The sequence below is a fragment of the Athene noctua genome, chromosome 9, assembly GCF_965140245.1.
Source record: "Athene noctua chromosome 9, bAthNoc1.hap1.1, whole genome shotgun sequence".
Classification (NCBI taxonomy): domain Eukaryota; kingdom Metazoa; phylum Chordata; class Aves; order Strigiformes; family Strigidae; genus Athene; species Athene noctua.
This window is the reverse complement of record NC_134045.1, coordinates 20,559,797-20,585,053: the sequence shown is the minus strand read 5'-3', so window position 1 is coordinate 20,585,053 and position 25,257 is coordinate 20,559,797. Positions and strand designations below refer to the sequence as shown.

General features: G+C 37.9%; 1 protein-coding gene across 1 annotated transcript in view; it reads right to left on the bottom strand.

The window, feature by feature from the left end:
- VAT1L (vesicle amine transport 1 like) overlaps positions 1-25,257 on the bottom strand; it is a 63,020-nt gene that overhangs the window by 11,642 nt on the left and 26,121 nt on the right. The window contains exons 6-7 of the mRNA XM_074913562.1: positions 24,393-24,448; positions 22,434-22,628 (exon numbers count right to left, since the gene is read on the bottom strand). Coding sequence (XP_074769663.1) covers positions 22,434-22,628; positions 24,393-24,448 — 251 coding nt within the window. The remainder of the gene's footprint in view (positions 1-22,433; positions 22,629-24,392; positions 24,449-25,257) is intronic.

Here is a 25,257-nt window from a genome sequence, read left to right as displayed (position 1 = left end):
GTATCTTAGGATTTAACCTCGGATCCCCATTACAGAACAAGCTTAAAAACTGTACGGAGACCATGATTACTTTGGAGAGTTGCTGAATAGAGATGTTTTCCTGGATGTAAGTCTGACTGTTTATAAATAATATATGCGTGAAACAAATTATGCTCCAACTCTGTATTGCTATAGTCAAGCCTCTACTTACCCATTTTACTTCAAACTAATTTGTTGGCTGTTCTGCATTTGAAATCAAGAGCCAACAGTAATCTCTACTGTGGTATTCATAAATGCTTGCTGACATTTAGTTGTCTCTGGAACATCATTTTGGTTTTAGAATATAGCAAATGCAATCTACTGCTTTATAAATATAAGAAAAGTTAAATGGGAAATGCATCACTAATTATCTGTTGCACCATTTCACAGTGTGAAAGATAAATGCAGCCTGCCTAAGAAACGGATGCCATTTTCAAGTCTTTAGATATTATTTTAAACATAATGATCCATTTCTGAATTTGGCTCTTATATGGAACCAATTTCAGGAATAAAATAAGAGTGACTGCAAAGCTGGAACACTAAACTGCTCCCTATGCCAACATAACACACTGGGGGCTTTAGGCCCGTGTTACTAATATGGATGTTTAACAGACAGAAACAATGAAGGCAACATGCCATGGAAAAACCTCCTAGTGGATATGTCAAAACATAATGCTTTCATCATCCTACATGAAGCTGTTCGTCTCAGTAATATCACAAATGTTACCAATTTTTTTTAAGTAAAGTTATATATTTACTAAAAAAAAAAAAAAAAAAAGGAATTGAAAGACACTGGTGTAATAGAAGAGTGGCTATTCTTTTAACTCCATGAGGTTGAATGTGGTTTCTTGCACAAACTGCCACCTACAGATTACAGTGTCATTTTTGCAGGCAACTTCTTTACTGCCTCACCCTCAGCTAAGGCAGGTTTGTTGCATGGTGGCAGAAGACTGCACACTTTATTTTCCTGGGTGCCTCTGGTGACAGTGGATTTCCCTGAGATATATGAAAGGATTTCTACTTAAAATAAAGGAATCCTTCACACACACACCCCTTTTTTTTTTTTGGTAAATTAGGCTGTAGTATGAAAGGCTAAAGAATCTTATGCTAAGGTTACAAATCTAATCCAAGACAGAAGTGAAATAAATTAGCTAAATTATCTCAGTGTAATCTGTTAAACTCATCAACCACGTATTATCACACGTTATCAAAAAGGTGATCAGCACCCAAATAAAGGAAATGCCCCTCACCTCCAGATGGGCACAGTGGAACACAGCATCAATTTAGTTTATGATCTACAATCATAATTTTTTACCTCTCATTAGTTCCACAACTTTAGGTTCAATATTGCTGTTTATTTTTACACAAAGAATCACCTTTTATCCTGTTTACAGACTGAAAACATCCAAGCCTTCCAGCACATCAAGATTGTTCCCCTCTAGCCATGAAATAATCCCCTCATCCATTGTAACCTGCACTGCAAAGATTACCCCAAAGTCTGACTTTTCTAGCTACATCCCTTCCCTCTTTAATCCTTCATCTGATTCTTCAGACTAAAAGCAAAGATGTAAGCAGCAACACTTAGTCTCTGCATCTGGCCATCAACCCAAGCCTTTTCTGCCCACATCATCTCCTGTGAGCACTTTTACCTAGCATTATTTTAAGAACCTGCATGATTTTTCCTGTGCTCCTTTACACACAAGAGAGTCCAACAAAAACATCTCCAAGGCTGGTGTGTCCGTGATTCTTTACGGTAATCCCCCAAATGGTAATGTCACTACACCCCTCAAATTCTTCCTAAGTCTCTTGTGGTGTGCACAGGGGAGGCTGAAAACAGCTGACTTGAGAAGTAGCTGCCATAGCCATGTAACAGTTACCCCACACTCCCTCACATACTGGCTCAGACCACATGATGCTCTTGGACTGTTTCTGAAGCAGGGACTGTGTCTTCTTAGGGGTGCATATATTGTATCAGCAGATCCCCCACCTGAACATAGCCAAGCCTGCTAATCACCTGCAGCACACAGAAGTAGTAACAGCACCTTTTAAACAACTGTCAGAGTACAGCCGATTTCATATGTAAGTAAAAGAAGTGGAACAAACCATTTTGCAACAGCAAAATAGCTTCATCCTCAAGCTCTCTTACATCTGTTCTCCAAAGGATATGGGGAGAAAGAAGGGAGCACCCATTTAGCCTGCCTAGCCATCAGAAACAGAATCGTATCTTTTCTCAAAAGCTTTGTTTGCATGAACTGTATTGTCAATAAAAGAACTTTTAAGTTCAGGAGAGACCGAAATAGCAGTAATGTACAAATACAATAAATGCAGAAACTAGTGAAGAGATTTAGGTAATTGTCTAAACATACAAGCATGTGCTAGAACTTAAAAGTCAGAAGCCCTGGTTCAGAAACAGGTTAGAAAAGACAAAGATAAAAAAGACAGAAATATTAGATTATTTCATGGGATCTCTCTAACACTCAGCATGGTCTTTGGTTTGGCAGTGTTGTGCACAACAGGTCCAAAATCTACTTCATAGTGCTACTGTGACGTTCAGTAGATGTTGGAAAGCACGTAGCATGACAGCTACTTTTGGAGAAGAACTTGGAATATTCCACATATACAAAGAAATTTAAGTCCCCGTTCCAAATTTCACTCCCTGTTCCACTGGTGTAACTTCCCTGACATCAGTAGGTTGCATATGACTGAGAAGAGCAGGTATTGGGAGAGGATAAAAGTCTCAGTTGATAAAGGAATACTAGTAGTGTTCAACAGGCTTTAATTACTCAAACATATGTTGTGTCAGTATTATCCTACAAACATGGTTTTCACACAGGTCAGCACTTTCTGATCACTCCTCCAATCTCGGCAGAGCATGAACTTTCCATTAGGAGAACTCAGTATTTTCCTTACGAAAGCCAGGAGTGCTTCCTCCTATTGACCTTGCCCTAGTCCTCTATGTGCAGCTAAAACATTAAGTAGCTTCTGCATTACTTGTGTGCAGGAGCTCTCTGGCAGAGAGGAGCTGTCTGCAAGAGCATTCCTTACCAATAATTAATTCCTCTCTTGTTCACTGTGGTGTATCTGAGAAGCCCGCAACTGCATCATGTCTGCAAAATCACATGGACAGGATCTCCATGGTGATAGTGTCATGCGGTATGCAAACATCAGCTGGCTAGTCAAGGTTACTTTGGCAACCCAAGTGTCACAGGTAATGATCCAAATCTTGTTCAGATTTATGAAAGAATAATCTGAATGAAAAACTTACCCGTTTTTCATCCTAGGACTGGTTCTGTTCTGCTGATGTTCATAACAGACAGTATTTCAGTAAGCCCAGAGCTATCTCCATTAGAATTATAACCATTAATATCAATAATATTTATATAAAGATCATTTGTATGCAGTAATGAAGAAAGATGCATACTGCAGTCTATTCTAGCTGAGATACTGCATAAACAAAACTTATAATACTATAGCTTTCATTAGTGCTATAAGGCAGCATGATTTTTATTATGAGACTCACTGCTGTGGTCTATTACAAAGCTTTCTTGTCTTTAATATGAATTGTAAGATGCATTAAAATTGCAGAGGATTTTCTCAGACTAGGAGAAGAGTTTTCTTTCATGTCACTGGCATATATGCCTTTTAAAACAGAACACAGCACTCCTTTGAGGAAAAATCATGCAGTCTGTCTTCTGGATTATGTCTTGTTTAGCTTTGGTCTGTGCAAGGGAGGAAACTCAAGAAACCAAACAATTTCTTAACCTTGCTGGCAGCTCTGAGGAAAGGGAACTGGTATACTACTCCATGCAGATGTGCCAGGGCGTTAGGGCACAGGACGTACAGAACAGAAGTAAACTCCCTTTTAGGCTACATTTGCCACAGCCCTGTTAACATGGCTAGGGCTAAGAGAAGAGCCAGGACATGGGCTCCCTGGGTATATTGTGACACGCACACGGTGAGCAGTCACTGGGCTCCTTTGCATTGATGACTGTCCTACCCTCAAAAGTGACATCTGTCAAAATTCAGTCTTATTGTTTTGCTGCCATATTTCCTCCATGTTACTCTTGAAATGTCTCTCTCATGTTTATGCAGTATGATTTAGTGGAGTAATATTTCACTGGGAAACATGCTGACTTTTTTTATTTTTTTGTTTTAAAAGGAATTTGCAATACTTTCTCAGGCTAAGTCTTCTGTACAAGCTTTTGTAGAAAAGCTGTTTGGCTGGGTCTGATTACTGACAATTACCCTACCACAGACATGGTTATTTGGGCAAAACCATCCTTTTGTCTTTTATTTCCCTTGGGCGCAATGGAATAACCTGCACTGACCACAACACACTTTCATGGAGATCTGCATTCATGATAGGAATATTTTCCTTGCACTGTGTAGCCAAATAACTGGCAGAAAAGGGCTTCCTAGTGTTTAACTGACCTAACTGCTATAACAAAATCCTCCAGTATCTGTTTGTGTGGGAGCTGGATATATGGGAGCTATCAGACCCGCATCTGCAACTGGACTGGATTATCCTCTCTTTCCCACACCATTAATTCTAAAGAGACCTCTCAATCTCTGTGTTCTCCTGGACACTGAAGGTATGCAGCATCTTGCAAGACAGATGGAAAAGCAGCATAATATTTACAGTTTTATTTGACTCGGCTCTATTCCTGCCCATGGTGAATGCAGCCAGCTCTTAATACGCAGAAATCAAGCACTGAGCATATGCAAGAAGACACATCAAACTCAGGGTATCTGGGGCCCAATTTTCACAAACAGCTACTGGGAAAAAAAAAAAAGTGCATGAGGAAAACAAACAAAATCAACAGCTAAAGTGTTAAAAAGTTAGTATCATTAGCAATGATTTTGAGCTGAGTATTTTAGACATAGGAGTAGGAAAACAGGCCATGTAGTCTCTTTCCTTGCTGTGATGCTAACATGTCATGTCATCTGGCTAGTATCCATCTGAAATCAAAAATTATTTTACCCGACTCACCTGTTCCTGCTTTGTTACGCTGCACTTTTGTACCAATGGTTTGGCCTGCATACATGCAAATAGAAAGTGCTTTTAAAATCCCTTTCATTCCTCCATTGCTATTCACAGCTGCAAACAGCAGCTCTAGCCTCTATTCCCTTCTGCTGCCTGTCAGCAAGGAGAGACCTTTTCTCTGGAATACCTTTTAGCCTCACTGTATGTTGCCATGGCAGCAAGACTAAAACCAGACCCAAGATGAGAAAAATGTCAAAGGAATAAAAACTGACGCTACAGGCAAATTCTGACTCCGAGTCCTCCCTCGGCTATTGAAGATATCTATTAAGTTATACATCTTTTAGATGGAGAGCTACAGCTGCAGAACTGTGCTGTTTTCACTCTTTCCTTATTCCTGTAAGCTTCTGCTGACGTCAATGAGTATTTGTTTTGTCTCAGTAAAATTCAAAGAAAGACAGATTTAAAGCCTTGTAATTACAGAATAACTGAGCCAAGTCTTGCCAGCTTTTGCTTACGGAGTCAACAGGAATAAAGCAGAAAAAAAGGCAGAACCAACATCAAATTAAATATTTAGAAGTACTAAACAGCAGTGCCTAGATTATCAATCTGGTGGGAGCTTTCCTATATGGTAAAAGAGGAGAAAAGACCTTGAGATTTGATCCATCAACACAGAGGATTCCAGCAAGTTAGGACAGCTCAGGGGTATTCAGCACTTTCACACTTAACAACTAGTGTTTTGGTTGCAAGCAAAGTACTATAGAAAGAACATCTCTATAAGACTATGAGTATTATCTTAGAAAAACCTGCAGAGAGTAAGAAAGAAAGCTATTTTTGATTTAAACAGGCACATCTCAGCTTTTCTCATTATCACTTGTTATTAACATGAGCCTGAAAGGGAACTTTTTTGCAGTAATATAGGAAGTAATTACCTTGTTACTTTCGAAGTCAAGGGGTGTTTCTAAAGGGTGGAGATTTGGTGAAGAAATCCCTAGAACACACTTGAGCAGAAAAGCCACATCTTGCGACTCAGGATGAAGCTTTAAGGATCCTGAGCTGGAATTTGGTTTAGAGCAACAATAAAGCCACAACTCCTGGATCCAGACCTTCTGCAGCAGTCTGGCTGGTTGATAGCACAATACAGTCCTAGTGACTCTGAACTGCAGTTAACCACGCTGAAGGTGAGCAGTGTTGTGTGGAAGGAATATAGAACTAGTGTGATAAAGTTAAAATGTTCCTCAAATCCACTGACCAAAGGGGGCTCCCCCCTCCATCACACTTCTGTTTGACATGAGCCTCTGACTCCCAGCTGCTGTCTGAGACTTGGGACTGCTGGTAGAAATTACAACAGCATGGTCCCAGTTTATACTAGGAAGACAGCTTTTAGCACATCAAAGCCACGAGCAGAGGAGCTCAGAACTGGTCACCTTTATGGTACCTTTCTCCATTCTGAGCACTAATGCATCCTGTATTAAGTTGCAGCCAACTGTGAATACAGGGATGTCCCAGACACTCCTGAACCTTGGGAATCAGGGCTCTATAGTCCCAAACATTCCACAGCAAAAGTGCTGTGGTTCAGATTCCACCCTAGTGAGTCTGGTTCGGTCTGCAGCAGCTGCTCTTACACTGGGGAAAACTCCTTTGGCTGCAAAGGAGTTTTGGCAGTCGCAGGCAAAAGAAAGAGTCCCTCTGTATTTGGTTAAGATGCAGCAGTCTCCTGCCTAAATTTAATTCATATACAATGTTCAGTTTGGTGTATTCCTGTACTCCATCACAATCTGTTATAACAATTTATGGCAGGAAATAAAGTTTATTACATTCATCAATGTGCAATTAAAAAAAGACATTTTATGTTGTTATTGACTATCAAGCTCCATGACATCAGTTTTTAAACTCTTGCCTCAGCAACCCTGCCTTGTGATCTCTTTGAAAAAACATCTGGAGAAAAACTGCACCAACCCACAAATATGTCTCATTTGTTCTCTTTCACACAAGCATGTTCTAATAGTTAGTGTCATTAAACTCTCCCCCTCCTCCACCCCCAGAACATGCAGATGTAACTATAAGCATACTGTTTTGTGTAGTGTTGCGTTGTTGACTTTCTAATTATAATGCCTAGACTGTAGAAGGTGAAGGTTGTTGATCTCCTCTGCACCGCCCTGCAGCAGCAATCCTGTCTGGTTCCTCCTCTGTGGGAATCTGGCAAACAGAAATCCCTCTTCACACACAACGGGAAGATCAGATGGCCTTTCTGGAACTGTATCGTTTCACAGCCATACCAGAACTCCAAGTCTGAAATACTTCCAGAACCACAGCTTTTCACACAGTCTGTCTAGACACTCGCAGGACACTATTTAAAAGACAGAAAAAATATTTTCCTTGACACTATATTCTAAATTGCCTCTGAGCTAACTTAGCTTCAAGGAGTTCCAAGTCAATCCATGTCTTAACTCCACCTCTGGGCAAACGGGCACAAACATTGCCAGTTTGGGGGGAACCCAGCTTGCAGAATATTAGGTGATTCTTGGACATGCATTTATCAAGAATCAACGCCACTTCTACCCTGTTATTGTACATGTCTGCAGTTACACCAGAACATAAATGAAATACCAAAGACTAGGCTCTTTCCTGCAGGAACTCTGCTTCATTTGAGGCAAGCTTGGGACTATGGAGCTCTGATTCCCCAGGTTTCCAGGCACAGCAGACTTTACGTTAATGGCACTGTTAAACCTTCACAGTGACAGCACCTGCAGATGCTGTTTGTGTATTTAACACTGCTTCACCGTATGGCTGCATGCAAAACATTTGAGTTACATGCCTTAGATTCTCTGTCTTTACAACACCACACAGTATTTACATAGTCCATAGGAATATTGTTGTGTGCTAGTGCATCAATCGGTAGCTCTTTAAACCATACCACAGGTTTAGTGTACAGGCTACTACAATTTTTAGTGTTCAGAGTCAAATACTATAAGAAAACTATTCCAGAAAGCTCTAAGTGCCTTTCTATATACTGTTTCTATTATTGTCTTTTTAACCAACAGTCCTTGTCATGTTCGCAGCTGGATATTGGTGTGGATGAAACCCTGTTCTGACCTCATGTGACTGTCCATATGCTCCAAATGCAATCAAGTTAGGGATAATGCAACCTGAGCTTGCCCAGGTACACTGAAGTTTGAGGCATGAATAAAGATGGCCATTTAACTCCTACGTGTTATTAGTACTGGTGACTCTGCCTCGTGCCAGGATGCAGACCTACGCACCACTTGGGTTTGTGTGCGTATGCAAAAGAGAACTTGTACTATCCCTCTTCTGCTACTATGGTGAAAAAACAGCCATTCTTTTTTACAGTTGTATGTTTAGACCAAAAGCCCTTCCAAGTACCTTCTGGATACAACAAAAACAAAAGCCCACATGTGATTACTTTCTTGCTCTTTCCCAAGCTTTTATCAGTCCCTGTTTATTCAAAGTTCTGTTCATTGGCAGCGAAACTGTTTACTTTATGTAGAGGAGATATTTCTTTGTGTGTACCTCACTAGAGAGGATTTGCTTTGTTTTAGCAAGCTGCGAATCTATAGAAAACTTTCCAAAAGGAAGGCCCTTTTTTGATCTCATTTGACCAGCACTCCATGCTGATGGCTTATATTACTGCCACTTCATTTGTTTTTTAGGCTTGTTCCAGTTCTCTAATCCTCCAGAACCATTACTCAATAATGGGATCCTCACAAACACCTCATTCTACAGTCTCACTATCAGACACACCGCCACAGCTTACCACCACTACCAACTTTTTCAGTATTCCTCACCAACAATTTTAAACCCAATCCTAAAGCACTACAACCTGCATGACAGTAGTTTCCTTTTCTTCTCCCTTAACCTTCCCTGTCACAGGGTCTCTTCTTTGTCTTGCAGTAGTAGGAGTTGCTGACTGTGCCTTGCTTGCTTCTACTTGAACCTTGCCATAAGATCCTGCCTCATGAAAACATGTGCAATTCTTCCCCTACCTTTCCCAAATGGCAGGTGATTTTTTTGGAAGTCAGGCAGAAAACCTGTGACTGACATCACTTCTGCCACTCTAACTTTTCATCTTATTTTCTAAACAATTCGAGTCAAATATTTTTATTCCCAAAGACCCACCTATCACATTCCTCAGACTCTTTCTTGAGCCTATTTTGAGCTATTTATTTCATGATACAGAATCTTAAAATCAGTAATAAAAAATTTTAAATTCCTGTACTACCTGTCCACTAATTCCAAGGAACTTTAAGTCTTCCTTTATTATTACTACAGAGAAGAAATTCTGGTCTATTCTAGAATCACTATTCCAAACGATGGGAACTAAACTTACCAGTTACAAAATACTGTAAACATTTAGTCTTCCAGATAGGAAAGATGTATTCATTAAAAAGCCTTGACACTATGACTTCCAAAGTCTGAGAAGCTTCATATACAAATTCACCTACTGGGATCAGATTACAAGAGCACATGAATATTGTGGCTTTGAAAAAAACCTCCATGTTCTTTTGTAACAATGGATTTTCTCCAATAAAATCCATCCCTAATCAGTAAACCAATTATGTAAATTCTTGAAACTAATCAAGGTAAATCCCAGAGGTCTCTAAAGATCCAAATGAAAAAATATTTCTCCTTTATTTCCTGTATAATTTTGTTTGTTTGTTTCAGAAAGTAGTACCATGAGAACTGCAAATCTAATTATTCATAAGTCATCACTGTATTTTTTGATTATTCAAAAAGCCAAGTCCGATCCTACCATTGGGCACCACTCTAACTTTATTAAAATTATAAACAAAAAACACCGATATATTAAACTGTAATATAATGGTAACAGTTGTAATGTTAGAGAGTATCATTCATGCTTATCCTCAGTTTGAGCTACATCAGTTTACAATACTATTGAAATCATTCATCTAGGTAAAATGAAAAGTATTTTAATTTATCTTGTTCACTAGTTGACAGTTTTACAATATATTTTGCCGTCCTATTTGCTTTATTACTTAATATTTCTCCTGGCACTGTTAAAAAATGTCTCATTCTAAGCCTATATTAAAGATCTTAACTCCACATAAGTATTGTACCAATGTGATTGCTATAAAAATTGATTTAGTTTACAAAAAGTTTAATGCTTATAGTGAATACTCATTCAGCTTAGCATTCCATTGTATCAACCGAAATCAAATTGCCATGTAATTGGTAGCAGAGAGCCAAAGCAGAAGTGTTCACGGGACAGAATGTCACTGATTCAGCCGAGACAGTTTCTAATCTAATTCAATTAAACTTGGATGTGTAGATGCAACAAAAAAAGCAAACTGCATATATACTAGCTACAATAATTCAGGAAAACAGGCAAGAGCTTTAGTAACACATATTTTGCTAGCTCTAGACTAATATAGGCTTAACTGTAGGAACTCTTAGAATTATAATGGATATTTCCTCTAAATCAAAGGAAAAGATGAAGCATTGTGTTACATCTGCTAAAGAATTCAACAGTTATGCCCTTTTTCCTCAGGAAGGTTCAAGATCGTTATATTTTACCCAGGACATAACCATAGCATATAACAGACAAAAAATAATAGACAAAAACCTCAGGTTCTTCTCAAGGTTGTTGATATCTGCTGATGGTAAGGAATTCACTCTTATACAACCTCTATTCTATTAAACAATGCATTTAAACAAAGATTTGGAGCTGTCTGATGTGAGGCTTTTTTTCTTATAGATACGATCCACGTTTTCAAGTGTGTGCACTTTAATACCACATTCAAAGCCTGAACTTTGATATTCAAAGTAGCACATTCAGTAAAATCAAACCAGTGGAAAATCAGTTGCTCATTTGAAAAATCTTAAATTACACTGCTTCCTTTTAGTACTGTTTTCTCTGCATCAGTGATTGTAACATACAGATTTGTCCTACAAAATATCTCTGTGTTCAGTCATTCACAGCAGGCTAATATATACAGGAACCTTTTAGTATTGACAATATATCTGCTTTGCTGCCTTAGTGTTAATTTATATCATTATCTGTAATGAGCAATACTATTATTACTAAACTGCAATACCACATAAAACTCTCAATTATCACATTAAATTTGGATTATATTATGCTAAGAGATGTCTTTATGCCCAAGAGTAATTTTGCTTTTAAAACTCATCTGTGTTTAAAACAATTGAAAAGAATATATGATCCATTTTCATTAGGTGAGAACATTAATCTTGATTCATGATTGTTATGCACAAAAATAAAGTGTTAGTTTAGATATAATCGCTAGATATTATCTTAGATATAATCGGAAAAGTAAACTTGCTTCCAACTGAAGTTCCCCACTATACTTAGAAAGGGAAAATTTAATCATAGTATGCATTAATGTTGTAAAAATCATAAAGCTTTAAGGCTTTAAAAAACACATGACAGGGGATTTTGGGTATTCAAAAAAAAAAATCCAAATCAGAACATCCTAATAATCAGGTGGCATCAGAGTTGCACACAGTGTGTGCTGCTACTACTCCTCAGGGTTCATGACCAACTTTCACAGCTTCTGGGGAAACTGCTTGAGTCTCTTGGTGAACCCAAGAGTGGGCTTAAAGCACAGCTTGGAAGCACTCGTTTCCACTGACTGGGATATTCATTTTCTTCCTCTCTAGAGCGTAATGAATTGGTCCATGCTGTGATGATCCAGTAATGAATCTCAAGGTGTGTAAGGTAGGACCCAAGCGCTGCATTACATTGGCTCGTGAGGTTTAATATTCATCTGTCCTTCCTAATTATAATTAACACCAGCAACAGATCATCTGGTCACTATGTAGAAGATTATCTACATAAAACTACAAAATTCTCTTATCTAGAAGAGTAATAAGTGCTTTTTTGGGGATATCAGCAACTTTGTATGAAACAGAACACAAAATTTGTCTTTGTAAAAAAGATGATCTAGTAACCTAATTAGTATGAAAATAAAAATAAAAATGAACTAGAATATACAGCAGAAATGCTGAAGGCATAGTATCTACTGATGTTTCTTTCTCATCACAGTAATTCTGCAGTCTCTGAAAGCATCTCCTTCCCTTCTGCTTTATTACCTTTCTGCTCACTGTCAGTCATGGAAGATAGACACAGGGACCAAAGCTGCCAACAAATGGACCTATTACATTTAAATATAGAGAGAGATTTTCCTTATTCTTACCTCCCACTTCCTTTTGATTCTTTTCAGTGACTCCTTAAATGGCTTTTTAGGTATTAATTGACTGAAGAAGTATTACACTCATAGATTATAGCCAGGAAAAAAACCCAAAATAACGAGTCTGATTTTTTGCAAATCAGAGGCCAAAATCTCATCCAAAATCATCAGGGATTTCTTCCCAGTCTAAAAATGGGAAGGTTTCAAAGGCAGGAGGAATCTTAATTACTTGTATTCTTTATTGTGCCAGACATATAAGGATGACATCTCTCAGCTCTGTCAACATCATGAAGTAGACCACTGTTTCTATCTATTTTTTTTAAATCCTTAGCACCTGGGAAAATACATCTTTTTAAATTTGAACTGAGACCAAAAAAGTTTAAGAGAATGAAAACAATCAGTAGGAACTGTTAACACAAACCTCAGACTTCTTCGTGATACCCTGGGAGAAAAGCTGAATTTCTCACATTAGCAGTCCCTGCCAGTTCAACTTCAACAACCAAGAGCTTTCCTTCCAAACCAGTCAACTAATTAACAAAGAAGCATGAGTGGAATTTTTTGACACAGAGGAAAAACCTAGGTTCCATTCACAGGCTCTGTGGCTTAAACTAGACAAGGTAAGAGCACACAGCACAAGAATGAAATAGCATCTAAATCCATCTTTGAAAACTTAGGGTGTAAAATTTTCCCTTTAGTACCTGCTATTTATCTAGTGTTTTTCATTTATGGCATCCAACAGTTATTTCTGAGTGACAGAAAACACTCACTGTTCCAAATCTCGAGAGTTCCTTGCCAGTTAGTGGTACTACCAACCCTGTAGAACAGGAGATAAAGTAAACTTTCTGTTAGAATCCATTTTAAATTGTTTCTGCCGGTGGATGTAATGTATTGGCATATATTTAATTAACCTGCGTGCAAGACTGGGAGAAGACAGGCAGATATTTCACTGCATTACCAGGCAGATATAAAAAGGAATGGATTGAAGCATGCTTGGTTCAAGGGTATCAGAGCAAGTAGCTTTTGTTTTCTAGTATTTCACAAAAAGTCTAGAAATTTTTTCTGAACAGAGAAATGACTCCACAAAGCTCTGTTTTTCTGACTCTTGAGAACAGCTTAAATTCTAGGGCACAAACAGTTAAAACGAAGCATAAAACAAACATGTAAAACATTCAAGGTAAACACAGAAGAAATATACTCTATCTCCTGGAGTTATGCACACATGATCTTTTTAAAGGTGTCCTTGATGCCTGAAGTATGTCCCCCCTCTGCTTTGGTAAAGCTCTCCCTACCCAGCACCCTGGTTGTTTTCTGCAGAGGTATAGTATTGCCAGATCAGCTCAAAGCGTAAGGAACACGTGCCAATTCATTACCTAAAAGCCAGCTAATATACTTCAGTAAGCAGACTACTCCTGTAAAATACTGCTTCTTCACAGTGATCAGCAGCTTGCTCCATGTTAACAGGTTTGTTCTTACTTTTTGTAATAAATGACAAATCCGTTTTTCCCCACATGCTTTAACTGGAAGCACATGACTGGTTTATCTTTAGTAGTGCACACTTGGAGTGGAATCTATCAATGCTTCCTGTATTATTTCCCTGCCTATTTCCCCCTGCCCTCACATACCAATCAGAAACCAAGTCTCATGTTGTTTTCCTTTGGCCTGCAGTTACAGGAAGCTATTATCTCTGTGGAACACAAGGGCAAAAAGAAATGACAATCTGTCCTGACCCAGAAACATGCATCATGACTCACCACTGCACTTGCAACTTCCAGTGTCTCATGCCTTCTAGAAAAGAATTTTTTGCCTTGTATCTCCATAACTAATTAATTCTTAGCAGAGTGCTTACTAAGTAGATTAGAAAAGTGCTGTAGCTGCAGGCTGTATTTATGTTAATTGAGAGAGGTTTAGTCTCACACTAGGCAGCTTCTAACCTTTGTGACAGCAACATTTGAACACAGAATCAATGTTAATCAGAAATACTGCCAAAATACTTTTCCATGTCTGCTACTTCATTCCAAAACATTAAGATATCATTCCCCTGAAATGGAATGGCTTACCGATATTTGGTAGAACACATACCATTCTGAGATCAGAGCCCCCAGTGACTGCAGGGATCACAAAGGCTCACAGATAGGCTGAGACACAGCCCAGGGCCTTGGCTCTTAGAGGCCAGAACTGGAAACAGAGAGAGATTCTCAGGCTGATCCATGATCTTTCCACTAACGTGCTGGGTAGCATCAGGCAAATTAAGATATCCACCATCTCTTTTGTTATTGATCTATTTAATGAGTACTATGGCATGAATATTCCCAGCATGCATGAAGAAACATTCTGAAAACTCTAGATGGCAAAAATCGTTTAAACAGGTATTCTGCTGGCAGGCTAGATGAAACAAGCTAAATTTCAAAAGTGGTAAAAAACATAAAAGAAAGCACAGAGCTGAAATAAATTACTTGTTTAATTAAATTCCATTCATGTAGCTTGAATTTCATGCAGTGTTTATGAATAATATATCGCAATTGAAAATAATTGACTTCTGCTTACATACTTATCAGACTTAACAACTGAAGGCTGAGTTTCCTAAAACAGCTCATTTACCCAACCTGATTTTGTGGTAATCATAGCTAATATCATGTATCTGAGGCCTTATTATGGAGCCACAGTGCCTATATCTAAGTTGCCTTGTTTCTTTATATCTTGCTCTTAATAAAATCATAATCACATTACACTGCCATCAACAGTGTGTGAAGCCAAAGAGACTGCTGGGTTATGCCATCACTTGCTGATACAGTTAGGAAGGGTAGAATGAATTATGACTATTAAGTCCTGTTAAACAGCATTAAATGGGGAAGAAGAGTAAATGAAATTATATAGGCATTTAGTAAGACCTTAATTCATGCAAGAGTAGAGAGGATCGCATAATCAGGTAGATGCAATGGTTTAGAGGGAAAAATATTGCAATACCTAATTAATCTCCAGTACTTTCAAGGTATGTTTTATTCCTCTAAGCATATAGCACTGAAATTATTTGGAGTTTTAATTAATATTTACTTCAGATAAGCATCTTGATAAAAATTCATTGCAAAAATCACCTACTCATGGCTCAGTTTTCTTTAATTTAGAACTTGTGTTCATTACATTTAATGTTGGTGAGGCAAAATTCATGTGAAATAGTTTTCCCCTTACTCTTCCCAAAATTTGAAAGAAATTTTGGCCTAGAACTGTGCATAATTTGATTGTGAACATACAAGCAAGCTACCCTGAATTATTCATGTTTTGCTTCTCAGTCTGTTTTCCCCACATCTCTATTTTGAAACCTGTTACATCAGCAAGACACAGCTCCTTGCATTTTTGTATGCTTTGATATCTGCATGAAGCTTGTATTAAACTTGTGTTAGACTTGTTTGTATACAAAGAAGCAACAGTGATGTACAGATAAAACATTTAAATTTACTTTGAACTACAGATGTTTGTTTTACACAGACAAAGGGAACAGTCTCATGCATCAGAACAAAAGGAGTTCTAAGGCAGTATCACAGGACAGTACATACACAGAGCTAATGCCTGTAAATCAGGAAAGCAGCTCATGAACAACTGCAAATGAAGTACTGTCAGAGAAATATTCACAGCATCAAAACAAGCAGACCCTGCACTGTAATGCTAGAGGAGCAATCATAGCAAAGGAAACACCGATACGCTTGTGAGAGTTCACACAGAATGAGTTACATCTCCCTCCTTCTACAATATAATACTGCAAAGTAAACTGGATTAGGCTTACGAAAAAATTATTCTTTTCTGTATTTCAGGGTGGGTTATTACTTTGATTATAAATGAACTTCTGCTTTTATCATGTTACTCTAGATTATTTTGCGTATCTTGAAGAACAAATACAGATTCTAAATGCTATAGAAGACACTTGACTTCAAAAACGGTGTAGTTTGTTCAGCTGAAGAATGTTTTCATCAAGCAGAAAAGAGGAAAACCTGCACGTCATTATTATATTATCACTTGAAGAAAAATAAAATAGACACAAGATGGCATTTAGTATTCATTACAAGGTACCAGCCTGATGTGATTTATTATTAGATTGTTATCTAATAGTTAAGTTATAAGTTATCTAAAGATGTTAAGAGTAACTAATGGGGCAGTTTTCTCTATGTCTTACTATATATATACACATATACACACACACATATTAAAGGCTTTTCCCTCTAAAGCTAAAATCAGTGAAAGGCATAAATAACTTCTGATGAAATTAAAAGTCTCTGCTTTAGGGGGTTAAGTTATTATTCCGCTATCATGAGTTTGAGATTTCCCATCCCTCAGCCCTAAATAATGTTGCTAACATTGATATCTAAGAGCATGCACTGAGATGGTTATTTATACAAGAAGATGAGTTCAGTGGAAGAAACCAGGTTTACAGCACCTGAATCCTTTGGAGCCACAGAGCAGTGCTAAAACCAGACATACTGTGATGACTTTGCCCTCTCCAAAACACGCTATGAATTCTGTACGGAAAGTGTTCCTTTGTCCAGTTCTCGTCACTGGATTGCAGCTTGGTAAGGCTGTGATCTTAGATGTAAGGCTTCTACTGCTTTCCTTTGCATGCTAATAACATTGAAAGCTAATGCAGAGAACAAAAAGTATGTGAGAACAGCAACAAGTGAGAAAATATTTCTTTTAAAGAAAATTACTTTATCAGCAGGTATTCTATAATGTTACTATAATGTAATCATTTGCACTGTACTCCTTTAGGTTTAGGTTCTTAAAAACAGCTTGGTTTTTCCTTAGCAATTTACTATAGAGAAAAGCTCTGTCTACAAGACAAGGAAATCTCACTTATATAAAAACTGTATTTACAGCTAGACCTACAACATCTCTCATAATTATTCAGCCAAAACCACTGACTGATAGTGCAGTGATCCTTACAAACTAAATTAAGGTGCAGGGCTCTTTCCAGCCAATAATATTCTATGAGGTACAATCATTAGAGTCTTCTGATACTCATACCAAGATCCACAGGGCTTGATCCATAAATGTGTTCAGTGCCTTGATTCCATTGAGCTCAACCACAGCTGAGAGCCACAGTGTATTCCTGGATCTGGGCTGCAGCTGTTGCCTTGTTATTTGCCAAGTAAGGAGCTGCTGAAGACACTATTACATTATCACTACGATACAGTGACATGGGGTGACATTCAGTGCCTACTATAAGGTACTGGCCTGATTGTGTAATATTATGAGATTATCCTCTTACTTTTTAAGATTAAGTAGCAACTCTGTTCCACAGGTTTCAACATTTTCATCATTCTTATCAGCCTTAAGGCAGTACAGGTCTTTGATACCATAATTAATATGTAACAGTGCACTCCTGACAAGAATGGACCGAATCCTGGGTACACAGCACAGATCTGCAGTCAGGATGTTTTTCCATAGCCTCACTGGTCACCCATATGGGCCAAAATAGCCCAAGTCTGAAAACTTTCTGACATATTGGGAGGCCTTTTTGAAGCAGGCAGTCTAGTGTGAGGAAAGGGGCCTAAGATATTTTGATGACATGGACCATATTTTGCGCTGTCACCTGCCTGACTGGCAGTTCATGTGCAAGAACTTGTGAGTTTTGTTTTCCATGCTATCAGTGCTACTGTTAACTGCTGTACATCACCAAAGGTACATACAGCTTCTGTATCAGTAACTCGTTCTCCCTTGACTACATATTTTCTTTTGCAATTGTAAGAAGCTGAAGAAAACAATTTAAAAAGTGCAACGTGTACATTTTTATTCAATACACTAGGTTAAGAACCTTCAGTTTTCATCCTGTTTATAATCTAGAATTCTCTACTGTGCAAAGCCAAAGATTCACAGACCCTCAGGAGAATGCTAATGCATAAATGCATGCTACAAATTAATCAGTACGAAGAAGAGTGACTAACTGCAAATTAAGGATTAGATAAGTAGTTACTAACAAAGAAGCAACCACAAAGCTCAAATATTCACTGAATACTAATTCTGTTTTAAACTCTACTATTTGTAATGAAATGCAATCTTACAAAACAATCAGCTTTTTACTACAGAACAGCATTTTAAGCATGCACCATCTATAAATTACTTCATCTTTTAAACACTTGAATGCATAAGCAAATAACTGTACAACAGCGAGATCTCAACAGCTAATTTATTGTAGACTTCACTCATGTCATGATGAGTAATTTCGCAGTTAGGTTTCCATTTTAAAGTATCAATGCATTTTGTTACTGTCTCTTAGTTAAATCTTTCTTACATTAACTCCATAAAGTGGCTCTAATGGCCTACTTAAGAACAGACTTGACTTTACTAGGATTAATGGATGTAAATGAGATTAAAGTTACACTTCCCAAGCCAACACCAACAGATAACAAAGCAATACAAGTAGTTTTGCTCCATAACAGTAGTCAATATTCTAGATCCTAATCTCCCTTGTGTTAGTAATAATCTGATGCCCTGAAGAAAAAGTAATTTCTAAATTTCCATCCAGAATAAATTCTGTCCTACTCTCTCTTCAGTCAATTGGTAAACTCATTAAGAGGCAGGGCAATCCTCATCCTAAAACAAAGGCCAGTGAAACTAGAGGCCCTTCCACTGATTTTCATGGCCTTCTAAGGAGGCCCTAAACCAAGAGAAATCAGACCACCATAAGGGATTGTAATTAGAATGATCTCACTGACACTCAGAAAAACCTTTATTGATAAACAGGAATAGTATCAAGCTAAGTCTGCCTAATAATTTCTGAACAGTGCTATCTTGAATATTATTTGACAGCCAACCAGACATCACTTAACATCCACTATGTGACAAACAGCCATCTAATACCTTTCCCTAAATCCTGTATTACTGCCACTTGAAACACTTTAAAAAGCAAAAATTCACTGCGATTACAATATTCTCTAATCAGTATATTATTTTAAATTCAAACTGTGTACTCCTGCAGAACGTATTAAGAAATAAATGCTGTTCAAGGAACCATACCAGGCTTTCAGAACAATGAAATCTTTTTTACACAGTTCACTGAGACCTATTAAACAGACATAAAACCTTTCTCTGGCTGTTCTCACAAGCACTAGAATTTAAAGCCCTCAATTCTGAGGATATCACGCAAGGAAGTGGTCCTGTAGCAACCAGCCTCAAGCAGCAAAAGGGAACACCACTGTACATACAACTTACTGTCTTCTAAGACTGCAAAGATGCTTTTCAGCTCTGATACACAGATGGCTATGGCAACTGATACAGGATTGATAAGATAAGTATTTGTAGTATAATACAATTTTGGAAGAAAACCAGGTGTCTTCCATGTTGACTTTAGAGAAGTCCACATTAATTTGTGAATTGATATTTGCACAATGAAGAAATACGTAAAAACAAATGCAAATGCAGAGTGATTAAAGCAAGCTGAAGGAATGTTTTGGGGATATACCTTTTATATATAGATCAAAACTTTTAGGTATGTGATGATGCATTCAGGTATTTAACATTAAACATTTGGAAAGGTGTCCCATGGTTAAGACTCCTCTGAGATTTTTTTTCCTTTAAGTATTTTCATTTTGAATGTCACTTACTGGATTCAAGCTCATCTCTATTAAAAAATTACTAGTCGGAGGACAAATGGATTCTCCTGTGAGCCTCCGGAGAGGGTGATATTCTTCCACAAAAAAACTATTCAGTCATTCATTTTCAAATGTCATGCAGGGAGTCTACCTTTCTGACACTCTCTAGTTAAACATTTATTCTCAGTGCTCTTATGGGTCAGACTTCCTCAGGAAACATCAATGGTAAAAATTTGTCATATTGGCTTAGTCTCTCATGAAGACTACTGAGAACAGTCAAATAAAAGTGGACATTTGGGAAAAAAAAAAAAAATCAGGCTTACTCAATAGGAAATGAAAAGCAATCAAATGTCAAACTCTGAAGGGGGGAGATGTTAGAGCTATGGAGTTAAAATAAGAAACCTCCCAAAACAGAACAAAAATACACACCAACCTTTCTTCAGTCTGGTTCCATTTAGTCCTCAGCTATGACACATTTTTCTGTGTATCTTATTAACTTGAGAGTCAGCCCTCAGTTATTTTTATACCCACAAAAATATATTCCCCAAATCATAATGCTCTGAGTAATATTTCAGTAATACTTTGCAATTGATTGAGGACACCTCTAGCACTGTTGTACCCCTGCAGATACCAGGCAGACATTTCCTTCGTAAGTCACCAGATAGCTCATGGAAAGTGAGCAGGCACGATAAATGAGCTGTAGTTTTCTAGACTGTGCTTTTTAACAGATGTATTTACACATTTCACAATCTACCGGTAGGGATGGTGCGTGTTACTGCCAAATGTTAAGATGAAATGTTATCAAACAGAAGTTTTCCAACAAATTCCCATTATGTTGACTATTAAGATCAGCCTGCTGCATGTAGTTTTTTCACGTTATGTTCTTGATCAAGACTTTTTAAACTATTGCTACTATTTTAATTATCCTTTCGATACCAATACATGAAAAGTACATACTTACATCAACACAGGAATTGCAGAATGCCTAGAGACTTGTGCCACTTAAATGTTTAAAATACCTCCTAAGCTTATTTAATTATTAAGTTTAGAAAAACCCACATCAAAAACCTAGAACTGATCCCATTTCTATTTTACACTGCTCTTCAAAGGGCTCTCTCCCTTGCAGACAATAGCAGAGGACTGTGTCTTGCCTGAGCCAGCTGCTCTCTATCACAAGATCTGATTTCCCTTAAGCAGTTCCATGGTGAGAATTAGGCACTCCCATGCCACTTGCTGGTAAAAGCCCGAGGTGTTACTGGGTTGCTGTCAGTGTCAGTGTGGCCTCAGGTGGATGTTTTAGAGAAACAGGAAGAGATTGCTGGGGAAGTTGTCAGTCCTCTGTTTTGCTGGAGAGGAACAGAGCCTGTATCATGCTGGACTGTTGGCATCTGCTGTACCACACAGAACGGCATGTTGAGGTACGCCGGGACAGATGCAGTGATAGCATGGGGAGACATCTAGCTCCCACATTAGCACAACCTAAGGCAGTACAGGCCTTGTCACATAAGCTGGCCCAGGCGTGTACAAGCCCCAGTGAAGGTGCAATGCATCCTGCTCCAAGAACTGTCAGAGGCTGAGCTGTCCCACCATACAACTCACAATATCTTACTTGTGTCCTTGACAGTGGGGGGTGCTATAATGCCACTCAAATAATGAACAACATGCTGAGCTCAGATCCCTGCCCACAGGGCATTCAAAATCTTAATACATTAATAATATTGTATTTTACTAACTCCGATGGTTACTATTTCCTCATGGATACATGGTAGTACCACCTAACATGCTCAGACACAGACAGAATTTTGTCACAGCACCTTCTGAACAGCAGCCATACAACGATACAACCACAATCCACGTTCAGCAGAGCTCTTACAGATCATCACCTTAAGTGAAGTGTCAGGCTCAGTGCAGTTCACAAACACATGAAACAAATATTAATCTGGCAGTGCTACTATAATCATACTGTTTGTTTATACATTGATGTCTGTTCACACCTCAAAAAATACTTACGTCCATTTTTCAGCATCTTAAGTATAAAGGTCTCAGAAATAGTGCTTAGGTGAAGGGGCTTATAATTGGCCAGGCTACGATCAGATTAGTTTCATTATATGTCTAAAAAGAGTTGAGCAATTAGAAGGAAAAAAAGAACCAGAAACCCCACACTCCACAAATGTAACTTACCTTAAAAGTGATTTCTGATTTGACTGCCTGTGATACATTTTCAGTAACTTCCTGAAAACCTCCCAGCTTCCAAGGTTTGCTAGCATAAACGTAACACTGAAACTAAAGCTTATGTATTAGATCTTTTTCTCAGAATAGATTTTAAGTTGTTCTCAATTATAATGCCTGCATTTCACACCGTACTTGTTAGTCACATATTTCACGAACTTAGGAAACAGAAACAATTTTCTAAGATTGAAACCCCACATTATTAGTATTTTCAAGAACTTTGCACAGAGCATTTGAAACTCCAGAAATATTTTAGAGAACTGTGTTGATAACTCTGGATCAGAGAATTTCTAAATAGCAGGGGCTTTGGAGTTAACGTGTGCACAATCTAAAAAGCAGAATATATTAATAACTAGAGAACATATGTAAATCTAGTTTCACATCTAAAAGTTCATATATTTCAGGCAGGCATTTCAAAATGGGGAAGAATTTTGCTCCTACCTCTTCCAAAGCCCATAATGAATCAACCACAGGCTTGATCTTCTTATTGTTATATAGATTTAGGAGTTTGTCCATCACACTCTTGATCAGGCCACCTCGATTCTGTTTGAAAAGTAGATTCAACAGGGAAAATCCAGCAATGACTTTGTTCTCCTCATAGAGCTTGATAGGATTTACTTTCTCAACCTGCCACCACTGGAAAGCAACAAACAACAGCAGAGTTAGAAAAACATTATTCAAGGAATGTATGGGAAACTTCACAAGAAAACTGACTGGGCAGATGTGATACACTACTCATCTGTCAGATCTGAACAGTAGCCAAGAGAAGCAGTAAAGATGTTATTTAAGGCAAAGGCATAAAAGTGTGCAGCTGACTGACATGTGGGTATAAAACACAGACATGTGTTGCATGAGATTAGGGTATTCCAAGAATGGCAAACCGACCTGGGTTTAGGATGTGGCTCTAGAAGTCCAGCATTTAGACCTCCTTTCTTCTGCTATTCTTCGTTATCTTAAGAGAGCCATGCAAGCTACCCAAACCTTTGCAGGCAGCTCTTGACTATTATTCTTCTCTCAAAACCAAGGAAACTATGCACTGTTTATCAGTTTCCATTTACTCTTCACCCATTATTACATTTGTGATATTTGAGCAAGCCTCATAATATCTAATGAAATTATTTTCTCTCATTTAGCCCAAGGGCATCCTTGAGACTGAGATCCCACCTCCTAGCAAGTTTTATGTGAATGGGTCAATTTTTAATTAAAATTTTCATGCAATTTTGATGAGTTAAGTTTTGCAGTATAATTACATAAAGAAACTAGTTCTACTTTTATACAAGATTGTATATGCTTTTTTAATTAAGTCAATTTATTCATATTTATTCAGTCAATAAATACCAGTACTACCTGAAAAACATTTCAGTTGAAATCAATTTCGTTGGGCCAGTCTACCCCATGAATTATACACATCTGGATACGTTTATATTAACAGTAAAAAGGCTGCGAAGTAAAAATTATCTTGTTTTAGTTCACAAACACATGACAATAACAAAGATCACGCCACTACAACCATTAAGAAAATGTGGGAGGCAAAGAACAGCTTCTTGCTACAGTCTTTGACTTATCTTGTTCTCAACTACACAGAGACTTTTTAAGCTAATTTCTCCTGGGAAGGAGTCGTTGCTGGAAGCTGTAAATGAGCTCTTGGCAGAAAGATTGTATGACAGATCTTCAGTCAAGATTTCTCCCTCTGTTTTTCTTGTTTGAAGGAATCACTTTCACTCTTGGTTAATTTATTTCTCACTAGCAGTTTATTTGATAGATTTGTCCCTTATTCAATCTCTACGATTTCTCAGAAGATTTTTGTTGTTGCAGAAAGATTAAGAAAAAAATTTAACCCTTGAATTTTGGATTTGTTGACATTATCAATTAGGAAAGAAATACAACATCATCATCTCTTTGATGTCACTTGAAATGAATATGGAGAACTGAAAAATGCATTTCTGTATGGAAGTAACTTCTGAAAAACTAAAAATGACTGGACACAAGCCCCACCTTAAGAGATGTATCTCCTTCAATATCTCCTTTAATTCATTTCACTGTCCCAACCGTGTTTTCAGATACGAGGAACCTACAGGGTACAGTTATCCATATCCATGGATATGATATCCTGCCATAAGTAAATAAATAAATGCAGTCTAACTTTAAACTTAGCTGTAAAAGAGATATATGTCTAAGAGCTAACAATTTAAATATGCACCGCACACAGATCCAATTCCTGTCTAGCTGTTGTATCAGAAGAAAACACGTCAGACCACACTGCAGTTAGAAAACCACCCTCTTTAGCAACATCAGAAGTAACAACTTAGTAGAGATAAATGAGAATGATAAAGATGAAAATGCTACAGAAAAGACTGAAGTTAAGAGGAAAGAGCAGAATCACAGCACTGGGACACTTACTGATTTTGCAAAACTGAAGAAGCTTTTTGTCTCCCCAGTAACCATGTTAGATGAGCCTGTAAAAAGTAAGGACCATTTATTACATGTAAAATCATTTCCACAGTTCATATTTAAGAAAAAAAAATGTTTCCCAAGTTTCAGAAGGTATTAGTAGACACCCTTATACTTTGGGAATAAATAACAGAGGCTCAGGTAACTGAGCCCTACAAGTTCATAGGTATTCCAAGATGACAAAACAGTCTGTGAAATCTTCCCAAACCAAGAACAGGTTAAGTGCTACTAGGCATCTTAACACCAAAACTCTTCTATAGCTCTCTCTTTCTTTGCATTAAAATGCCATTTGTCTCTGATACACTGTTATTTAGCAGTGACTAGCACACAGGTGTCCTTTCTCTGTATCTGTAAAGATACAACTGACCACTACACATGTGAATATACATGCCTGCACACTACAACCTGTTAACAAACATAATGACAATTCATTGGCAGCGACTTCGTTACAAACAGGCAACCAGGTTGACTTGTACAGTCCAGGCAGGTCCCCAAGTGACAATGCATTCGTTGTTGCCACTCTGCTAGCCAGATGTAAGCCCAAGGAAGCAGGTACGCTTATCCATGATGCCACTGCACCTTCCACAGCAATACAGATATGTTCTTCATTTCAAAAGTTTAGCAATCCCTTCAGCTGTCCTCCTACAGAAGCCTGGCCTGCTGTAGCAACACACAACATGGCAACCTGGCAGAACTGCAGGAAAGACATGTTTACTTGTTATGTGGAGCAGTCCATCTACATGAATGGAAATTTGTGAACATAAGCCTGGGCCTGAATTCCTCAATGTCAAATAAAAACTATAGCATTCTTCCT